This window comes from Centruroides sculpturatus, unplaced genomic scaffold, assembly GCF_000671375.1.
Source record: "Centruroides sculpturatus isolate CEXI.00-Female unplaced genomic scaffold, Cexi_2.0 scaffold241, whole genome shotgun sequence".
In the NCBI taxonomy this organism is placed as follows: Eukaryota; Metazoa; Arthropoda; class Arachnida; order Scorpiones; family Buthidae; genus Centruroides; species Centruroides sculpturatus.
In genome coordinates, this window is record NW_019384409.1 from 636,809 (window position 1) to 658,349 (window position 21,541).

A 21,541-nucleotide genomic window follows, 5' to 3' on the forward strand; every position below is an offset into this window, starting at 1 on the left:
AGGAATGGCACTTATTTGACTCTGGAGTGGTTGATCACCTCATGAAAAGCATGGTTACATGCTGTAAACTTTGTGTAAGGATAAGGAGTGACCATTTACCCTATTAATGTCAGTTTTGTTTGTTTGTTTTGGATTTAAACATCGTTTTGTTAATAATTCCAATATTATTTCATCTTATACTTTATGAAAATTCAATATTGTTTTCATTTTTCTATGTAATTCTTTGCGTTGTTTCATGCATACTGGTAAACATATTTGCTACTGCCCTGCTGCATTTCATGTCAATCACAGCTGTATTTGTCGATTTTTTTGCAGTTTATTGCTCCATGCTTAACTTTTGGCAGTGAGTATATTACTAGTAGTGTTCAGTTGGGTGAAGATATACCTATGATCACTGGCAGAATCTATGTTGGTAGTGTAACAGTGGTCAACCCTAGGGTTGATGTGACTGTTTTCTAACATTAGGTCGATCTAACTTCCCTCCGGCACGTGAGTAGATCGGAAGGGTGCTGGTGTTCAAGTGAGTAAGGTTGTGTTGGGCCATGGTTTCATTAACTACATTACCCTTAGGGTCATCTTTTGGACTATGCTAGGTCGCAGACTAGGCATTGAAGTCTCCTCCTATTAGGATAGGTTTCTATTTGTACGAGTTCAGGAGGTGGTGATGAACGTCTTCAAAGACAAAGGATGAAAAAGAATTCTAATCACAAATCAGAAACAATAGAATCAAATTCAAATATTTTTTATTTTTTACATCCTAAAATATCAACTTTCATAAAGTTTTTCAAAAAAATACCTTGCAAAGATACAAAACAAAATATTACTTTTAATTTGAAATCTCAATGGAATTGTTCTTAGGATAAGCTGCTGATCCTTCATGTCTTTAAAAATATTGAATTTTTCAGATTATAAGAGGATATAAAAAGTTTTATTTGCATGTGATGAGTGATATGAAACACAAAAGATTTAATGTTTTGCTCTGTTCTATGAGGAACTTTCTCATACTCATTCTCCATATTCATCCTGGGTTTGGTCGGGTAGTGAGGGACAAAGCCCAACATATCTGGACCTTATTATCCATAAAAATTCTTGCAGCAGCTCACATGGATTTGGTCCTGGATTCCAGAGCAGTAGGCTGACATCTTAACCACCTCATCCATTCAGATGTGAAACTAAAGAACTATTAGAATTCAACTATTGAATATTTAGTTTGAACACAAACTGGTCTTTTTAAATAAAAGACTTGCATCTATTTTTATTGCTCTTTGTTCCTGGATTACAAAAACACTTGGAACAATAACATAGTGATGTAAAATCTGATGCAAGCTGAGATAGTATACTGCTATAATGATTACTGGCAATTTAAAAAAAATATTTTAGAGAAGTTTTTTAATGACAAATCTTGAATTCTAATATTAATAAAAAACTAAATATAGTTTCATATGTCTAAATTTATTGTCATAAAATAATATATAATTTACAGAATATAATTTTAAAATTTTCTGAATATAAAGGCATTACTATATATTTGCAACACAGTCAACCCGTAACAATTGTATAATAAGTTCAATCACAGAAAAAATAAGTAACTCTTTCCCTACAATAAGTTCAAATATAGTTGCTTCTTTTATACATTGTATCTCGCCCCATTTGTTAAAATAACACACATTATTCAGATTAAGTTGTTCAATTATTGATGTTATCACTTTAATAAAATGTATTTTTTTAGTTTGATTATTTTCATAAAGAATTTGAGGAACAACAAGAAGTGATTTTGAAAGAATTTTACATACTGTTGACACTTCCAATGGATACATATATAGATTTAAATTTTCTAATATATAATGAAAATACATTTCCCAACAACCACCACCTGGTACAATTGTAGCAAGAATATTTTCTGAATTTTCTTCAGATAATTTTTCACAACCATCTATTCTTAACTTGTGTGTTATCCTCTTAATATCTTCAGCAAAGATTTTTTCTAATTTATTTTGTCTACTGTTATCATAAATATTGCAGTTTTCTTTTTTATCACTATTGCTTCTCCAACAATAAATTAATTTTAAACAATTTAAACATTCTTTTGAATACTGTTTACAAATACTTTCAGTTGGTCCACACAACAATAAATGATAAGGTTCAACAATGCTTTGGTTACATTGTAAACCAAGATATGCACAGTTTTTATTTCCTACTTGAATACTTTTAACAAAACTTAAATTGCTACAATTTCTCTCATTTATTGGATTTGAAATATTATGAACTGGTTCAATTTGACTCAAGGTTAATAAATAATTTATTTCTTCTAAAGGTACCATGGCAATGACATATATTTTATATTGTTTGCATTTTTCTTTTAATAAATCAGGGAATACACCAGCACATATGATCACAGAAATATTATGTTGACTTAGCATTTCCATTATAGCAAGATCATTATTATAAGTTGCTTGAAATAAATTATTAACAGTTTGTTTTTTTGAAATAAATAATGAACTTTCTTTTAAAGAATTATTGGAATCATTAATATATACAATAAATTTCAATAAGAAATCATCGGTAGTTTCATATTCACAATCAACTAAAAAGCCTTGAGATAAAACAATCCCAGGCTTAACCTGAGAATCATTAACAGATAATGATACTGCTGTTGTACATACAGTATCAAAATGATCAATTAAATATTTAACAGATAAACAATTCAAATTTTTACAATACTTAATTATAAATTTATATGTTAAATCTGCTAAATAATCTGAAACTATAGTACCAAATTTTCCATTAAAAAATGTTTTTAACAAATAAAAACAAACTTTATAAATATCTTTTGGAACAAAAGGATAAAATTTGAATTTTAATAATTGAAAACATTTTGGCAATATGATATGGAGTAAAGAATTAAATCCATTGATTAATTTCATTCTATATGAATCTCCAAAACTTTCTTTCATTTCTAAAATATTAACAAACATTTCATTTAATAACAATAAAAATATTTTGCTTCCATCACCAGTTATATTATGATATTTTTCTAAGCTTCGTTGTATGATTTGTGCAATAGGACCATATATATGTAAACTGTTTATAATTTTTAAACCATTAGTGGTAAATTCAACTTGTCCAGTACAAGTCAAAATAAACACTATTTGGCCTCTAGGTCCAAATGATCTTTTAATATTTTTACTCAGCTGACTGCAGATTTGGATATAATCTTGAAGTGTAATAGTTTTCTCCATCTCTGCTTCATTCCTTTGTTGTTGTATCATTTTCTATAAAAATAAAATTTAGTTAAATATATAAAAAATTCTTAACAGATATTTTATGTATAAAGTGACATATTTTAAACTGTCTAATAAATCAAATAATCATTCGAGTTTTTAAAATATAAATTATTTATTTTTGTGGGTGTTATGAAGGATATAATTTGCAGAAGTATAAATTGGAGTAATTTCAAACATATCTTTTAACATATGCTTAATGAAGAGAAATACTCAAATGATAACACAAAAATAATTATATGTCAGTCTTCAGTGACTTTAATAAATTTTATTTATTAATTTGATGAATTACTTTTTTAAAATTATGTCACTAATAGGCTCTTCAACTAGACTAGACATGCTTTTATTTATTTATTTATTTTTAGTACAATTGGTTTTAATTGACATTTTTTACCTCTCTTCAGTTTATCATTATTTTTTTAAACATTCTTATGAAAAGATATAAAAGTAATAATAATTAGTAATATATTAAAGAGAAAGAAATTCAAACAGAAATAATGTAAATATTAATCACATTAATAACCTCTGCTTAATTCCAGTATTACTTTAAACATTATGAATGTTTTTGAACAGCTTGACTGTCTGCTTCACAGCTTTAGGTCAGTTATACATATAACAACCTGAAGCAGGACAGTCAAGCTGTTCAAAAATATTTAAGGTTTTTAAAGTAATACTGGAATAAAGGAAAGGTTGCTGATGTGATTAACATGTAACATACTAATAGATTTAGAATTTCTAGTAGTATTAAAATTTTTAAAAATATAAAATATTTTTTGTTTGAAATAAAAAAATCTAGCAACAAGAGTTGACTAACTTTCCCGGCTGCTATGAGATTTTATTTTAAAAAACTATTATTATTATTAATCAAAAATAAAATTGTGTGACACCATCTGTTATAAAAAGTTTTTATAACAAAATATAGTAATTAAAAATATAAAATGACAAAAAGCATAATTTTGAGGTTAGGGGTGAGTTTTATAAAAATAATGTAAACATTAATAAGAAATAAAATCTTCATTAAGTCCTACCCCTCTATCTCCCCTCACACTGGACCCTCTTAACTTTTCACCACCAAAATTTAATATCATCAGTGTCCCTCATATACAAGCCATCATCCAAAATTTTGTTTCTTAAAATGTACCTCATCCTGAGATATTAAACAAAATAGATGCCAACACACACATACACATACCAATGGAATTTTTTGCTGTTTTTCTTGACTTTTTTGAATTCAGGTCTCAAAACGTGGAAATTTGCAAAAAACTTAGAGGGTCAAATTTGACATGATTCCAATACTTACCCTTGTTATGCATACATAACACAACAAGGGTAAGTATTGGAATCATGTAAAAAGGAGACAATACTTTTAGTTAAACTAGAAATAAAACTTTTTGTTATTCATGAAATTTTTAACATATTTTTATGTTTAGCTAACCTATACAAAACATTATTGTGATTTTAGGTATTTTAAGACATTCCTAAAATTTGTGACACACAATACAAAAAAAACTAATTACTACCTAAACTATAAATATTCAAATAATTTAACATTATGAAATTATGTCAAAAATCTTTAATGTATTATAATTTCATAATATGCACTATATGTTTTCAATTAACTTTTACTTAATATTATTTTATGGCATTATCCTTTCATAAAATCAAATTTTATTTCAATTAGAAAATATATACACATTATAGATATGTTAAATTTTCCAAATTTATTTTTTTTAAATATTTAAATAAAATCAAAAGTAAAATACCTTATATCATAATTGATTTGTTTTTTAATAACAATTTAGTAAATAATATGAAATAATCTGTAAGATAAGATCTATTTGATCTTTCACAAAATGCAAAATACAGTGGATTCTCCTTATATCAATTATTGACTACTATTGTCAGTTTTTCTTGTCTGCCAATTTCAACCTTTTTTATCTCAAGACACTTGAACCTATAATTAAATTTCAGCAGAAAAATCATGTGATTTAAAGTTGTGTTTGTAAACATTCTATCACCATATTACTTGCCACTGTGGCCATTAGGCCTTTTTCAAGTGTCTACAGACAAAAACCAAAAAAATAAATCAACAAATATTAAGCCAAAAGTCAATTGACAAAGTTTGAATTAAATAAAATAGTATTGCTGTTCCTTAAAATAGCAGCAGGTTACAACAATAGTAATTAATAATTTTCATTTACATAAGAAAAGCAATTAACATTAAATCTTGATTTGCATTTAAAAGTGGCACAATTTTAGAAACCTGGCCAATGTCCCATTATTTCTAAGTGAAAATCATTTGAACTAAATATGGACAATTATAATTATAGATACATTTTTGATTTAAAGAAAATTTCATTTTAAATGAAATAACCTGGTGTTATGCATAAGTAGTTTATATACTGTAATATTGCTTATGAATATATATATATATATATATATATATATATATTTTTACTACATTATGTATACATTTATTTATTGTAACGATTTAAATTGATTATATGAGTTTTTTAGAGGTTTTAATTTTGTCATGTACACTAATTGTTCTTTAGGCTTCTTTCGAAAATAATTTATTTAATGCCTTCAAAAATGTTTCTGGCACCCCTACAATCCTCTCTCAACACACTGGTTGAAAATCACTATCCTATTGAAGTCCTTTACTTTATTGTACATGGAACTCCACTTACAAGAATATAACTTCAGTTAATAGTTACTGTCAACATTTTTCTGGTTTGAACTGTATATACAGTGTACTAAACAATATTAATTAATACAGTATCAACATCAACATAGAAGTAACATTAATTCCTTTAATAAAGTTTCAATAAAATGTAAAAAAAATTAACTGATTTCTGTATTCAAAATTCTGAATTTTTCAAAAAAGTTAATAAGTTATTTTTCAAAAAAGTTAATAAGTTATTTTCCAACATACTTGAAAATACAGTTAAGCCCGCTATAACACGGGTTCATATAGTTCGGATTCCTATATGATGGCGAAAAAATTGCAACAGTATTCATACAAACATGCTAAAACAACTCGTATAATTCGGTAAAACATCATCGTTGACTCGTGTTGCGACAGGATTGGTTGAATCTAGACCAATAGCAGATATTGTATAAACTGTTGAGTTTAAACAAGCAGAGGACCTACTAAAAACCATTTATTATTTAATGTCCATAAAAATTATATTTATATTAATAATGTCTCCAAAGTTCAGTGAATTTTTTGCAGAATGTTTTTGAACAGCTTGACTGTCTGCTTCACAGCTTTAGGTCAGTTATACATATAACAACCTGAAGCAGGACAGTCAAGCTGTTCAAAAATATTTAAGGTTTTTAAAGTAATACTGGAATAAAGGAAAGGTTGCTGATGTGATTAACATGTAANAATAATGTCTCCAAAGTTCAGCGAATTTTTCACAAAAAAAATAATTTATCAAGAAGCATGCGAGCATCATTTGATGACAAGCTCCACGACGAAAACAAGCTTAAGCAACAGCGTCGTCAAACAGGGCACACTCGATAAGTAATCCTACATTTTTTTGTTTATAGCATAGTTTATATGGATTATTCCCAAAAAATTATACGTATTTTGGAAATGTTGAGTCAAATTAGTCTAGAATCCATTAATTTTATGGAAGAAAACCTTTCAAACAGTCATAGTCCATAAACTGCATATGTGCTGGGCTATGATTGGCTCATGTATTTAAGAACTCTTAGAACATCAATTTCATAAAGAATGGAATGTATCTACCGTGTTATGGGGGGGGTCGACTGTACTGTGTTCTTATATTGTACACTAGTATAAAGATTTTTATTTTTAAAATCTAAAATAATACGTATTCCTTTGAATATCAAGCAAACGATAATTGAAGATTCTGATACTTTTTTCATATTCTCAATATGCTGAAATGTACAGGATTCACAAAAATTAATTGAAAACAGAAATAGCAGTTGTACAATAAAATGTAAGGTTTAATGTTACCATTGTTATGCAATATAACTTTCTTTGAGATCAAAATTGCATAATACTCATTAAAGCCAACTATCAGTTAGGATTAATCCTTACAGGCAATCCCACAGAGTTGATATTAACAAGAACCTACCTACTAGATTACTCACATTGTATAAAATTAATAAAACTTAAAATCTGTTGATAATGTTTATCAAATTTACAATAAATATTTGATTATTTTATTATATTAATTAAACAATTAGCAAAAATAATAATAATAAACTAAAATTTATAACATTTACTCAAAATACCAACAACATATTTTTTAAAAAAAATCACAGTAAAAGTAAACTGTCAATATTTATATTTCAACTTAATATAATTTTATAATTTAAGATGAAATTAATTAAAATTGTTTTAATTTAATTAAAAAGTTTTAAAACAGTAAGATAAAATTTGGTTAATATTTATTATTTCCAGTACAGATTTAATTATAAATATTTTACCTCTAGTCTATTACTGGCTTTCTTATTAATTTCATATTTTAAAAATGTTACATAAATATTATATTACCTGCATTATTATTTATAATTTTAAATTAATCAAAAACGCCCTTTTCTTTCTTCTTTTGGATCATGTAACAAATAAGCAGGTTTATATATTGATGTTCCGTCTGGCAAAATCTCTTCCAACAATGGATTTGGATGAGTATTTTGTCGATTTCCTAATGAAGAATATCTGAAATAATGTAATAAAATCATATGTACTGTACATGTAATGTATTCCTAAATACTTAAACATACTTTTTGTGTTTTATTATATATCATGGTATAAACCAGGGACGGCAACCTTTTTTTTTTTGTAAGGACCACATTTCAAAACTTTTGAACTGACATGGGCTGCATACAAGAGAAAAGAGGGGGGGAAATGGTGGTAAATCACAATTATATATATATAATTATAAATTAGCATAGGTATACTTAATTTAGCTTCTGGAACTGATGTAAACATAATATATCAAAAATATTTGGTTAAATATTAGTCACTGTTAGTTTTAAATTAGTTTCAATGTGTCTGTTAGCCAGTTTCTTGTTTTAATTTTTACTAAATTCATTGTGGAAAAACTATTCATTTACATAAGTTGTAGAAAATAACATTTGAATTTTTTCTTCATACTTCTTTAAGCTGGGAAATTGATATATTTATTCATATTTTATGTGAGACAGGCCATCCCTGATATAAACTACTGATATAAAATCTTACATCATTTTAAAGAACTAACAAGATTTATTTTAAAATATTAGAAAATTTTAAAATGCTTGTACTACTACTATATATACAGTCTATAAAGTTAATAAACAGAGTTATTAAAAATATATAGGATTTTTAATAAATAAAACTGTTGAAGTGTTTGGTGTTTGATACTAACTGTGTGTGAGTGTGTGTGAAATACTATATCTGCTTAGAAACTTTTCTTACAAATTAAAAAATATTTTTCTTCTAAAACAACGAAGTTATTTTAAGCATGAAGATGAAATGATCAAACACTATATTTTTTTTATAAAAGATTAAACATACAAAAATCAAATATATTTAAATTGAAATTAGGTAATATTTTCTCTCAGAATATTTTGTAATAACACATAATTTCACATAAATTAATCAAACAAATTTCCAATAAATTTTGAATTATGACTATGAAAAAATATTCTGTTGAAAGAAATTATTATTATTATTATTATGTAATTTTAGCAAATTTAAATTTCAGTATGTTCAATTTCTTGTTTTATGTTTGATCTTTTATTTAGAATATAATCTGAAGAAGCTTTAAATAAAAAAAGTAAAAGTACAGTAGGTACTGTACCACTTAATGTAATAATAGGTCAACAAGATCCATGATTACATTAAGTGATTATATTGTTACCGATCATCTAATATTATCAGAATCAACATAAATATTATCATAAATTAATAAACATTACAAAATTTTTGCTTATTGTAATCAGAAAGTTGCTTATTATTATCATTATGTTACTAATGATAAATTTGAATTATTTTAGATGGTTAATAACAGCCAACTGAGAAAACAGATGATAACAATTATAGACATTGCTAAAAAAAAAAAAAAAATCTCAGCACAAAGGACAGAATCAATTTGAATTGCATCATCCTATCATGTAAGATATTTACTCTTAATTAATATGTTAAATTTCATTTTAATCTTGCACTCAACATTTTGTACAGTACAGTAGACCCCCCTATAACACGGGTTCCTATAACGTAGATTCCTATAATGCGGCAAAAAAATTGCGACAGTATTAGTATAAAGACGCTAAAAGGGATGCATTAAACGCGGTAAAATGTCATCACCAACTCGTCATCGTGGACGAGCAGCCGAACTACTTTCCTCCATACAGCGCAACGCTATGGAGAATTTAGGTGGATAAATTGAGTTTACTATCATCTGTACAGTATTATATATAAATTAGGTACTGTACATATAATTATATATAAATTAGGTACTGTATATATAATTATATATTAATTTAATTTATTATAGCTTTATTATAATTATATATATACTTTCGCCATCCAGCGCCACGCTACGGAGAGTTTAGGCAAGTAAGTTGAGTTTACTATCATCTGTACAGTATGTAAATTAGGTACCATAAGCTAACTACAGCACTGTAATTTTATACATTTCTTGTGAAAGAAACATTTCTTATTCAACGGCCATAGAAATTATTTTTATTAATGATGTCTCCAAACTTCAACGAATTTTTTGCAGAAAAATAACATCAGAAATCGCGGGCGCCGTTTGGTGCACTGCTCCGCGATGAACACAAGCTTGAGCAATGGCAACGTCGAACGGTGCACACTCAGTAAGTAATCCTACAATTTTTTGTTTATAGCATAGTTTATACAGATTATTCCCAAAAAATTATATGTATTTTGGAAATGTTAAGTCGAATTAGTCTAGAATCGATTAATTTTATGGAAGAAAACCTTTCAAACAGCCATAGTCCGTAAACTTCACACGTGTCGGGCTGCAATTGGCTCATGTATTTAAGGATTCCTACAATGCGAAATTCGTATAACGAGGAACGTATCTACCGCGTTATAGGGGAGTCTACTGTACTGCAGTTTAAATTTTCATTTCTAGAACTTGTTACTTCATGTATAGACTAGCTATTTGCTGTTGTCGATGGCTGATCTTTATTATTGTTCTACACCTCTTAGCATAATGGAAGACACAAATAAGAAACACAAAGAATTGTCCCTCAAAGACAAACTTGAATTTTAAAATGCTATGAAAATTTGCCAAAAATAAATGTCAATACAATGTTGCTTCACTATTAAAAATTTCATAGCAAGTTTTGTGCAAATTTTAAAAAACTAAGTGACTATTGAAATATTAGCAAAAAAGAAAACAAAACAAAAAACAAAAACATTTGTTAAAAAAATCAAACCAGAAAAGTTGGTGAAGTTGAATTAGTTTTGAAGCATTGTTTTAGTAAGGTTCATGAAAAATTGCACATGTTAATAGATCACTAATGCCACAGTTTTCATCTAAGTCTTATTCTTTCATGATAATAAAGACGAAAAATTAGCTAAAAATATAGGAAAAAGATTTTATTATAACCAATGGAAGTAGAGAAAATGAAAGAATATTGTGTACTGATTCACTCATGGTAAGGAGAAAGTTCTGATTCTGCATCAGTTGAATTGTAGATAGAAAGAATGGCCAAAAATTATTACTGAATATTCACTGAAGAATATCTAAAATACATATGAAATTTTATTTTTGTGCAAACTCGATCATACTTATATGTTTAAGCACTAAAGAGCTAAAAGTTTTAAATCACTAAAGGAATATAATACATACTCTCTGCTGTTGATATGCAAGGCTAGAAACAAAGACTTCTAGTAATTGGAAAAATTCTAGATTTTTTAAGTGTGTGAAACATTTACCAGAGGATTATGTTCAAATGCACACAGAGCACAGTACAAATGCTTTTGGATTTCAGCATTTTCAATTTTATTCACACAGATTTCACATTAGGATGTAAGATAAACAATTATATTTTCGTTTTAACTTAATAATATGATTCAAATTTAATATCAAGAAAATTATGTAAATTTACACTGTAAATAAATCTTGGCTTCTAAAACAACGAAGTTATTTTAAGCATGAAGTCATCATAGACTGTATCAATAATGTTTGATACAAAATTTATAGAATAAAACAAATTACACACACACACACACATATATATATATATAATACATATACATATATAATGAAATCTTGATTATTCAAACTTGATGGGATCAGGATCTTTCAGTACACAAAATTTTAAATAATCCAGAAATTCATTTGTTTTTGTGTTTTGGATACATCAAGCATTTAAAGCATGCATTTAAGTTTTATAAACTATAAATACTGCAATTAAATTACTATATTTATAGGTAAATTAGAGAGTTTTGAGATATATATTAGATTTTAAGTAAATTAATTTACTCAAAATCTAACATAGCATTATGTATTTGACCTATTTTGCACTGCCACAATTGACAGATGATATAGTGATTTCCAGTTACATTGAGAGCTTTGGTTTCTGTGGTCCAGAACATGTAGCATAGTATGAACAATGCTACATGTTCTGGTTTTTGTTTGAAAACCATTTTGGATACTTGAATTTCCACTGTGTATTTATACATTCATACTTAAATGTACATACAGTTGAGTCAACTTAACAGAGCTTAGGATATGAGAGTAGTTTGTTCAAAAAAGCATTATAAAGGAACAGTGTTTAAGGGAGCAGTTTGTTTAAGAGAGCAATTTCCAATATTCTGAATTTTCTGCCGCATGTTTTACATTAGCAGGACTTCTATTAAGAGAGCAGTGAATAGCAGAGCATTCCATTTCATGAACACCATATTGTTAGAACTTTTAGAGCAGCAGTCCACATAAGAGAGTACTATTTTAAGGAAGATTTATAATGGTCTATCTTTAATCTTACAACAATCCAGGACACATGGTGACCGGATTCTCTACACTATGGTATATGTTATGTGGCAAATTTGGTGAAACCTTCCATTGGTTTATTTTCTAATACAGCAATTCCCAACCCGAGGTACGCGATAGGTTGTTTAGAGGTATAGAAAAAAGTTAGTTATTACGGCAGAAAAAAGAACATACTATTAATTTGTGATACATAATACCTGTATTAATTAAAAAATTATTAGGTAAAAAATATTTCTTGCAACAATCACAACTTTATTATACATTTCAAAATGCAAAACTAGAAATAAAAACTTATGCTGCTGATTGTACAATGCAACAGATCAATAAACTCATCAAACAAAAGATCAATAAATGTTGCACAGTGGGTCAATGGTAGGGTTTCTTTCCTGGAATCCCGCTTTCCCGGGATTCTCGCCGTTTATTCCCTACGAGAAAAATTCCGGGAAATCTCGCATTTCAATAATAATTTACCATGTCAGGTTTTCTTTCTATTATTTATTATACGAAAAGTTGCATCTTGAAGACTCACCTAAAAGAGAAATTTTGAGGTTTCTTGCTGCATATTATTACCTATGCTTTACAAGTCTCTACTTGTTAGTTCATGTAATATCTATGTATTGTGTTTGCGCATCATTGAACAGCGGAGACTTGCTGAAAGTAAATATCACTCATCACACTTTATTTTTTATTTCATCTTTAGAAATAAATTAGTATTTTTTTCGTAATCATTAAAACTCCCAATGAAACGCTTTATTTTACTTTCATCTCATAATGTAGGAGAACATAAATTAATTGAACCTAACCTGTCCGTATGGATGAAATTGGCCCTACACTTTTAGTTACTTACTAGAAAATAAATTAAATTATTCGAATTTATGATATTCCTGTATGATCTTTTTTATTCATATAAAATTCTATTTTACTATCTCATCCCGGGATCCCGGGAAAAGAAATTATTTGCCCCGTAATCCCGCTGGAGGCAAATTTCCCGGGAAATGAGAAACCCTAGTCAATGGTAGTGGGGATACCATTATGTGTGATTAGTGATTATGCTACGAACTTTTGATGGTGGGGTCTGTTACCATTATTATCATTATCATCTCTCAACAATATTTCCATGTGTTGTTTGAAAAAAATATTCTTTTGTTTATAAAAATTATTTTTCATTATCAGCAAGGAAAAGGACTTAGCTAGTTTCTCCAGATTTTCTCTACAAACTGTAATTTTTTTCATTATTTATTCAGTATTTTTATTAATTTTTTATTGACAAGACTATGTCTTCTTTATAAATTCATACTGCCTTCTATGTTACCAACTTAGAGGTATAAAGGAGTACATGTCAAAAGTTGCAATTTGGCACAAAATATTAGGTGCCCAAATCATGTGTGCATAAAAAAAACCAGACTTGTAGGTTCTCAGGGAATTGAGAACCAAGTCAAAATAAAATTTAAAATGGCTACACTCTCTACAAACAGGCAATGCAAGATTTGCGCATGCGTTGCTTGTTGGGAAGTTGGAAATGCCATGGGGGGTACACTAATGAAAAAAGGTTGGAAACCGCTGTTCTAATACATCTGAACCCGTCTATCTCAAAAACCTCTGTATCTCAAAATTTATTTTTTCCCCTGCATTTTCAGCTTAAATTCAATATATTTTCCATGTTGATCTCAAATAATTTTCTCCGAAAACCTCTATCTCAAATTATGGACTAAAGTATCAATTATAAATTCAAGGCTCAATGACTACATTTTGATAACATAAATTGTAGTTGAGAAACATCTCTTGCAATACAATACATAGTTGCAATAAATGCTGTTTTCCTCTGATTGGCTACAAGTTTGGCTTGCATCTTATTGGTTGAAGAAAGTCAGGCATCAAAAACTATTGACAAACTACTTTTGTTAAGGTGTCAAAAATGTTTCATTTATACCTAATACAGGTATGTACTGTACTTGCTATTGTATTAATAAAATATCATTCCTCCAATCAAACCTATTACTGTTTACTGTATAGAAACCTTCATATCTCAATAACTGTCTGTCTCAAATTTTTTTCTTGTTCCCATGAGATTCAAGATAGACAGATTCAAGTGTACAATACATGGACAGCCAAAAGATTTACAGAATCATAATGAACAGATTTTATTGAATACATATTAGAAATAACTACATATTAAAAAAGTGTAATAAAACACATGTAAACAAACAGTGTAGATGATATAGTATAGATCCTCATCTCAACCACGTGCACTTACACAATATATATATGCAAAAACGTGCTTCAAAAGTAATTAAATTATATTTAAGAATTTAACTTACCCATTATCATATAATGAACAATATGGTACATCTAACAATCGTAAGAAACTCCAAATATCTTCATAATCCCAAGACAAAAGTGGATTTACTCGCATAAATTGTGGCCAACCAGGATCAGTTTTTTGAAATGGTTTAATATTATCAGAATGAGGATCAGAATATCTAGTTCCCATCAAAATCACTTTTATTTCTGGATTCTCTTCCAACAATTTCCATAAAGAATTTTTAATAGGTGTTTTATATGTTAATAAATTCAACTGATATCTGTTTCAAAAGAAAAGATTAATTAAATATGATACTTATCAAATATAATGTGCTTAATAACAAATTCTTAATATTGAAAATTATTTTTGTAAATCAAGTATAATTAAATAAAAAACATTAAACCTCTATAAAAAAAATTAAGACCAAAGTGATACCTCAAAACCATTAAAATGANATTCAGATAATTGGCACTCTACTGTAATTGAAAATATTGATTAGCTATTTCATCAATATGAAATAAGTGAATATAAGTTTATTTAATAGTAAGACAATGAGAGTTGGTTAAGACAACATAAGTAATACTCTTTCTAATTAACAAATATGCAGTGTGAATGCAACAAAGAAAATGGAGACTGGAACTTACATTCCAACTAATCGGAGTGCACAGGAATTTTAATCTCAATACATTCATGATTAAAATATTTAGAAGAGGGATTTATTTTATTCCTCTTCCAAATCAGCTTGTTGTATTAAATTCTCATATATTGAGGACTTGTAAATTGGAATCATGCTGTAATTAGTATCAAAACTATTCAATGTTTCAAGTGTAGTTTGTATGTAAACTTCTTAATTGTTTATAATAAACTTTTATTTAGCCACATTTTGTTTTTTCATTTTTAATCTGAATGGAGAGAATTGTGGAATTTTGAATGTTGTCCCAGAACTAAAATAGATGAATTTTTCTTTGCATTTATATTTTTATTTAATTTTATGAATAAATAAATAAAATATTTTCTTTTCTCTATTTGTAAAAGTTTAATGTTTACTGAATTTTTTTTATTAGCTATTTCTGATAATTTGAACAATGGATAATTTGAAATTTTTTGGATTCTGTTGGCATTTCAATATTTTTTTCTTTTAACACACCACTCTGTAGGCACTAAAGCATTTTAATCATACCCATTAGAGTTTGATTAGAGCCACATTGAGAAATATGGTCTGACATATTCAGGACAGAGATTGCCTATGAAAAATTCTTAAATTTACTCCTCAGAAAAGATCTCTTCTCCCCAAATTATCAGGCTGATGTTTTTATCACTTCTGCCCTCTAGCAGTCTGAGTTTGAATTAATGAATTTATTCTATAATGTAAAGATAAATTTTTAATATTTATAAAATTCAAGTTTTATAAATATTAAAAATTTATCGTTATTAAATTATTTTTGTCAAATTTTTAAGGATTAAACAGGATTGTCAAAAAAAAAAATTAAACTAGATAGAGAAATAAATGAACAACTTTCAATCAATAACTAGATTAATTGAATTGCATGTAAAATTTTTATTTTTGGTTTTTTTTAGTGTGTCTTACTTTTGATTTTTCTAAAATAAGTTAAGTTTTATTTAGTTTTGTGTTAAGTTGTCAAACATAAGAATAATTTTGAATTAATTTTAAAATAAATTTTTGATAGATATTTCAATGGAATGCCAAAATATTCCAAAAATAGAACATGGAAGCTATACAGAAGAGAGAGACAAAAGCATAACATATAAATGTGAAAAAGGATATAGACTTTCTGGATCAAAGACATTAAAATGTTTGTCTGGTAAATGGAATTCAAAAGCACCAACCTGTGAGTCTTCTGCAAATAGTTTATTTGAAAATTCAATGTTTTTAATAATAATAAATTATTCATTATTGTTTTCGCCTTCATAAAAAATAATAGTTCATTTCAATTCATTCAAATTTTCTAAAGTCACTACTAATAAACTTTTATATGACAAACTTATATAGAATTACTGTGAATTTTACATCATTCAACTTTCTTCTCAATATTGCCAACTATTTTAATAATAAAAACAGTTGCCAAATTTTTGTATTGTTTTCAAAAACGAACTTGTGATTCATTTTTAATTGACTGGCCTAAATACATATAAAAGTGGTATGTATTCAAAAATTTCATGCTTTTCCTAAATTATATATTCCTTTAATTATATAGAAAATCAAGCCCAAACTTGGCTAATGAACTATTTGTATAATTTATTAAGTTCTAGTTCAATAATTAATCCAACCATATCATTTGATTATTTATATATTAATGTTTTCCTATACTAATGTCTTCAATTGTCTTTTAAGGACAGATAATCTATAGATGCAGATCATATGCTAATTTTAAATGCAAACACAAACTCATGCCTTTGAAGTAATGACTGCTCTTGTAAATGTAATGCATACAGTAAGTCAGGTTTTGTGAAGGTTTAATTTTTGTTGTAGCAATTTCCTATGGATATATGTCATCACAGCTTATAAGCATTAAAACATGATGTATAAATACAAGATGACATGAATGATCTGTATATCTTTTTTAAAATGAAGACAAGTTTCATCAAAAATTCTGAAAATGTTGATAAGTAAATTGAGTATACTCTATCAAATGATAGAGTATACTCAATTTACTTATCAACATTTGAGTATACTCTATCAAATGATAGAGTATACTCAATTTTCAACTTTTGGTACTGATTGGAAATATGGACTATCCAGGCCAAAAGTAAAATTTTTTAAATGGAGTATGGTATTTTTTAAATTTAGGTTCAAATTACAGAATTGCATATGACAGTCAATACAGAAAATAGTTGAAAAGGTAACTAGTAGTGGTATGCCATCCTTTGAAGGGGTGGAAGTGCCGCTTCCCTTGTATTTTCTAAAATATAAATACATATTGCACAATTTCATATTTTAACTTACAGTACTTTGAATTATTTAAAATTAATATATTATTATAACCACATTATGTATCTTATTACAAATTTCTATACTACATGTTTAAAACAATGATAAGATTGCTATTGTATACTCGAATATCAAGGCAGAATGGAAGCATTGTATTGTCAAATATGGGACAGCTTCCAAGCAGCCAGATTATATGCATTCACACACGTGCTTTACAGAACACCAACCTCATGGTTTAGCTGGTGGAAGCTACACACCAAAATATTGTATAATGCTTCCAATGATTCTATCCAGGACCGGTTCTAGGCTGTTAACCGCCTGCCTGCTAGATATTTAGCTACCCTCACCCCATTAAGTGAATCGCGAGTAGATTTATAACTTAACCCAACCAATAGGAGTTTACTGGTATGTTTTTATGATAGTTCTGTATAGTTGACAGGAGTTAAAATATTTGATATATTTATTCTGCTTTTATTCCGCTCTCCCATTTTGTATTACTTACAGATTTCAATGTTAAACTAGTGATATTACAATTTAGTATGTCCCATCTATAAGAGGATGCAGAAAAAAACGTGTACAATTCTTGTAAATGTTAAAAAATTAACTTTGGCAGTATCATTTACAACTAAATTTAATGAACGAGACACACGGGGTAAAAAAAGCTCTAGAATTTATTTTTCTTAAATTTATAATTTATGTATCCATTTGTCATAAAAATTTGTCTTTCCACTTCTTTCCCAAGACTACAAATAATCAAGTACAAAGTAACTGGTTCTATTTATTTCTATTTAAGAAGTAGTTAAATAATTAAGCGATTAGGGAAATGGGGATATAAACAAAACCCTGCTGAAAGAGCTGGAATTTTACTTAAACAAAAGCTTAACTGAACCAATCTCTAGCTGAGAACAGTGGGGACTGATTTCTTCATAATATTAGATGTAATAAAGACAGAAATTTTTCCAGTTCAATGAGAGTGACTGAAAAGTAAATTTTAGAAATTTCCGAAGACACCTGGTCCTAAAACGAATTAGTTAAAAAACAAAACCACGGACAATCTATTAAGTTTAACATGTTTAGATTTTTACAGCTATGGTAAGAAATGTTTAAAATTTACAACTTGCCGCATCCTTTAAGCTGTACTAATGATGCGACAAAAGAGGCATTTGACATTGACTGGTATCGGCACCCTCAGGATTTGGCAGTCCATGTGCATGCACACACTGAAACCTACTCTGATTCCATCCATTAACCACTGGTAGGGAGATATATAAGTGTTGTTTTAAGATTTAAAAAGTAAAGCAGATTTTATTTTTATGTACGTTTCTTTACAAAGCTATATTTAATTATAATTTTCTTTAAAAGTATATTCATACAATTGAAGAATATTTTGTACCAGGTATGTACTGTACATCCACAACACATTTTATTTCACCAAGTTATTATTTTATTTTTAATTGTAGCCTTTATATCGTGGCTAGCGACTCAGAATGTAACTGTGATATTAAAAATAAATTTAGAGAAGTCTACGGTTTTTACTGGCTTATCAAACAAACGAATACAAATGGACCCTAGACCGTCACTGATGCACAATTAACTGATTGCCCCTGGAAGTCGGGTTCTTACCAAACAGCTTCCTATCATCAAATGTCACAGCACACCACTGGTAACTAGGATTCTTTATAGTAACCATATGATAAGGTATTGGACATGTTCAACATGTCCAGTGCTCTGGTTCAATCAACTTAGCCTAAGCTGTTCTAGACTGGATATTTCTGTCAAGTGATAATGCACATAAAATTACACAGATTATACTTTAAAAAATAAAAATTTTGTCTCAAATATTTCTTCTGAAAATGACTCAATTGATCATAACTGATTTTGAAAGTGTGAAGAACTCATCTTGGAGAAACAATATAAGCTCATTTCATTAAACTATTTCATTGCAATATTTTTCAGTTGGCTGAATATTCAGTGTCAACAAATGTAAAAATTATGCTTGTGTTTACATTTTAAGTTACACACCTATCAAAGTTGTCAGTGAGCTACATAACCATGTCCTATTAAGTTCTAAGCAAGAAATTTTTTTGAAGCAAAATAGATGCTTGGCATTGGTGGGGACAGTGCTCAGTTTGAACAACAGTTAAAATCAGCATCAAATAAGTTATACCAAAAAAGTTTACACAAACAAAAATAATATGTAGCCATAGTAATAATTTTTGTTAGTTCAGTGATTTTTACCTGTTACATATGATTATTGTGCCAACAGTTTTATTATGTTCCATTTACATCAATGGTAAATTAATAAAAATATTTTGTAACAAGATATTTTCTTATTTTTCACAGTATCATTTTTCTCTGTGTATCAACTTTCAAGATCATTTATAGTCAATGGAAGTGTTTTCATAAAAAATGTTTAAGACCAAATTGTCTTTTTTTAGAGTTTAATCCAAATCTAAATTAAAAATACCATGTTCCATTTAAAAAATTTAACTTTTGGCTGGATAGCCATTTTTAGTCAGTATGAGAAGTTAAAAATATCACCATTCAATAGTGTATCCAATTTATTTATCAAAATTTTTAGGAGTTTTCATGAAACTTACTTTCTTTCATTTTAAAAGGGGTGTATAGGTAATCTGTATCACCCTGTATATAGGTAATTCAAGACCCCTACAACAAATTCTGTGGCATGGTAGATGTTACAGAGAGGAATATCATCACACAAACAAACTGAAAGTGAGAAGTAATAAATTAAAATGGGAAATAATGATGTGAAATATGCATTTATTGCTACATATACACTTACATACAGTTCACAAAAGATGTTCAAAATGTCCACCCTAAACCTCAATACATTCATAACACTGTCATATCAGTGATTGTTGGACACAATCAAAGATGTGAGGTCTCAGTCAAGTTTGGTTAAAATCAGCATGTATTTGCACAATCAATTTCTCCCTGATATCAACCAGGGTGATGTATGGTACATGACACTCTCCCCATGCCCCCAAAGAAAGAAATCAAAGTGTGTTAGATAGTCAGATGAGTGTGCTGGCCCACTTTCAACATTTTCCAATGAGTGTTACAAAGCTCCAAAATGATGTATCAGGAAACATGGGTTGCTAAATGTTATCTCTACAAGATCTATCGTGCAGCAGAGTTTGTTGCAATGTCCTAATAATATACAGGGTGAACCAAGAGTACGTAGACAGTAGGTGGAATAGGGTTTGTGTTAGGGTTATACCCAGTGGTGATATTCAGCGGGTTCGCACAGGTTCGGCCGAACCCGTTGTTAACATTTTCAAAGTTTTCCGAACCCGTTGTTAACATTTTCAAAGTTTTCCGAACCCGTTGTTAAACACACGTAACATTTCACAGTGGTTTTGTTTCTTTTAAAAAATATATTAAAATGTACATATTATACTCTGTAACACTACTAAACTAGAGCCTTATACCCTGTTCGCCTTGGTGCAACCTCCATCAACCGTTTCAATCTCGACTGAAACGAGGTTTAATCGCATCGACTCAAGAGAGTTCTTGAAACTAGGTCCAGTCATACGCGAGATCCCACAATCCCACGCGCGCAAGATAATACAAGATGGCTGCGAAACACGTGTCCGGCTATTGACAGCGGAATAAAAAAGATATTGTATTTCGAGAAACGATGACATCTGTCTATTATTATAATAATACCTAATGATAAAATAAATGCTTTAGAAAAGTTTTTTCTTGAGAAAAGCCAATTTTTATGTTTATAAAATATTTTGAATGAAAAATATTAAACTACTGTATGTACAAAATAAACCATTTTGAACACATTTTTTTAATATTTATCAAAAAAATATAGTTCTGCCATAAACAATGTTAAATTTTAACTGACTTAATTTTGCGAACGCATCTTTTTTATTTATATGGTTCTTAAGGTCAGTTTTTGCGCTAATGTTGCTAATGCACCATTTGAGCGAAAAAAAAATGTTAAGGAAAAATTTTCTGTTAGCGAACCCTTTGTTAAATATTTCGAATA

At 28.2% G+C, this 21,541-nt stretch overlaps 1 protein-coding gene across 4 annotated transcripts in view; it reads right to left on the minus strand.

The window, feature by feature from the left end:
* Positions 1–680: 680 nt before the first annotated feature.
* The window catches only part of LOC111618979 (FAD synthase-like), a 50,116-nt gene continuing 29,255 nt past the window's right edge, over positions 681–21,541 (minus strand). For 3 of the 4 annotated variants that reach the window (XM_023360607.1, XM_023360606.1, XM_023360605.1), the window contains 3 exons: positions 14,587–14,850; positions 7,813–7,977; positions 3,140–3,272 (listed from right to left, as the gene is read on the minus strand). In XM_023360607.1, coding sequence (XP_023216375.1) covers positions 7,842–7,977; positions 14,587–14,850 — 400 coding nt within the window. In that variant the 3' untranslated portion in view covers positions 3,140–3,272; positions 7,813–7,841. Of the gene's footprint in view, positions 3,273–7,812; positions 7,978–14,586; positions 14,851–21,541 lie in introns of those variants that run through there. The other variant, XM_023360604.1, reaches the window with a different exon arrangement.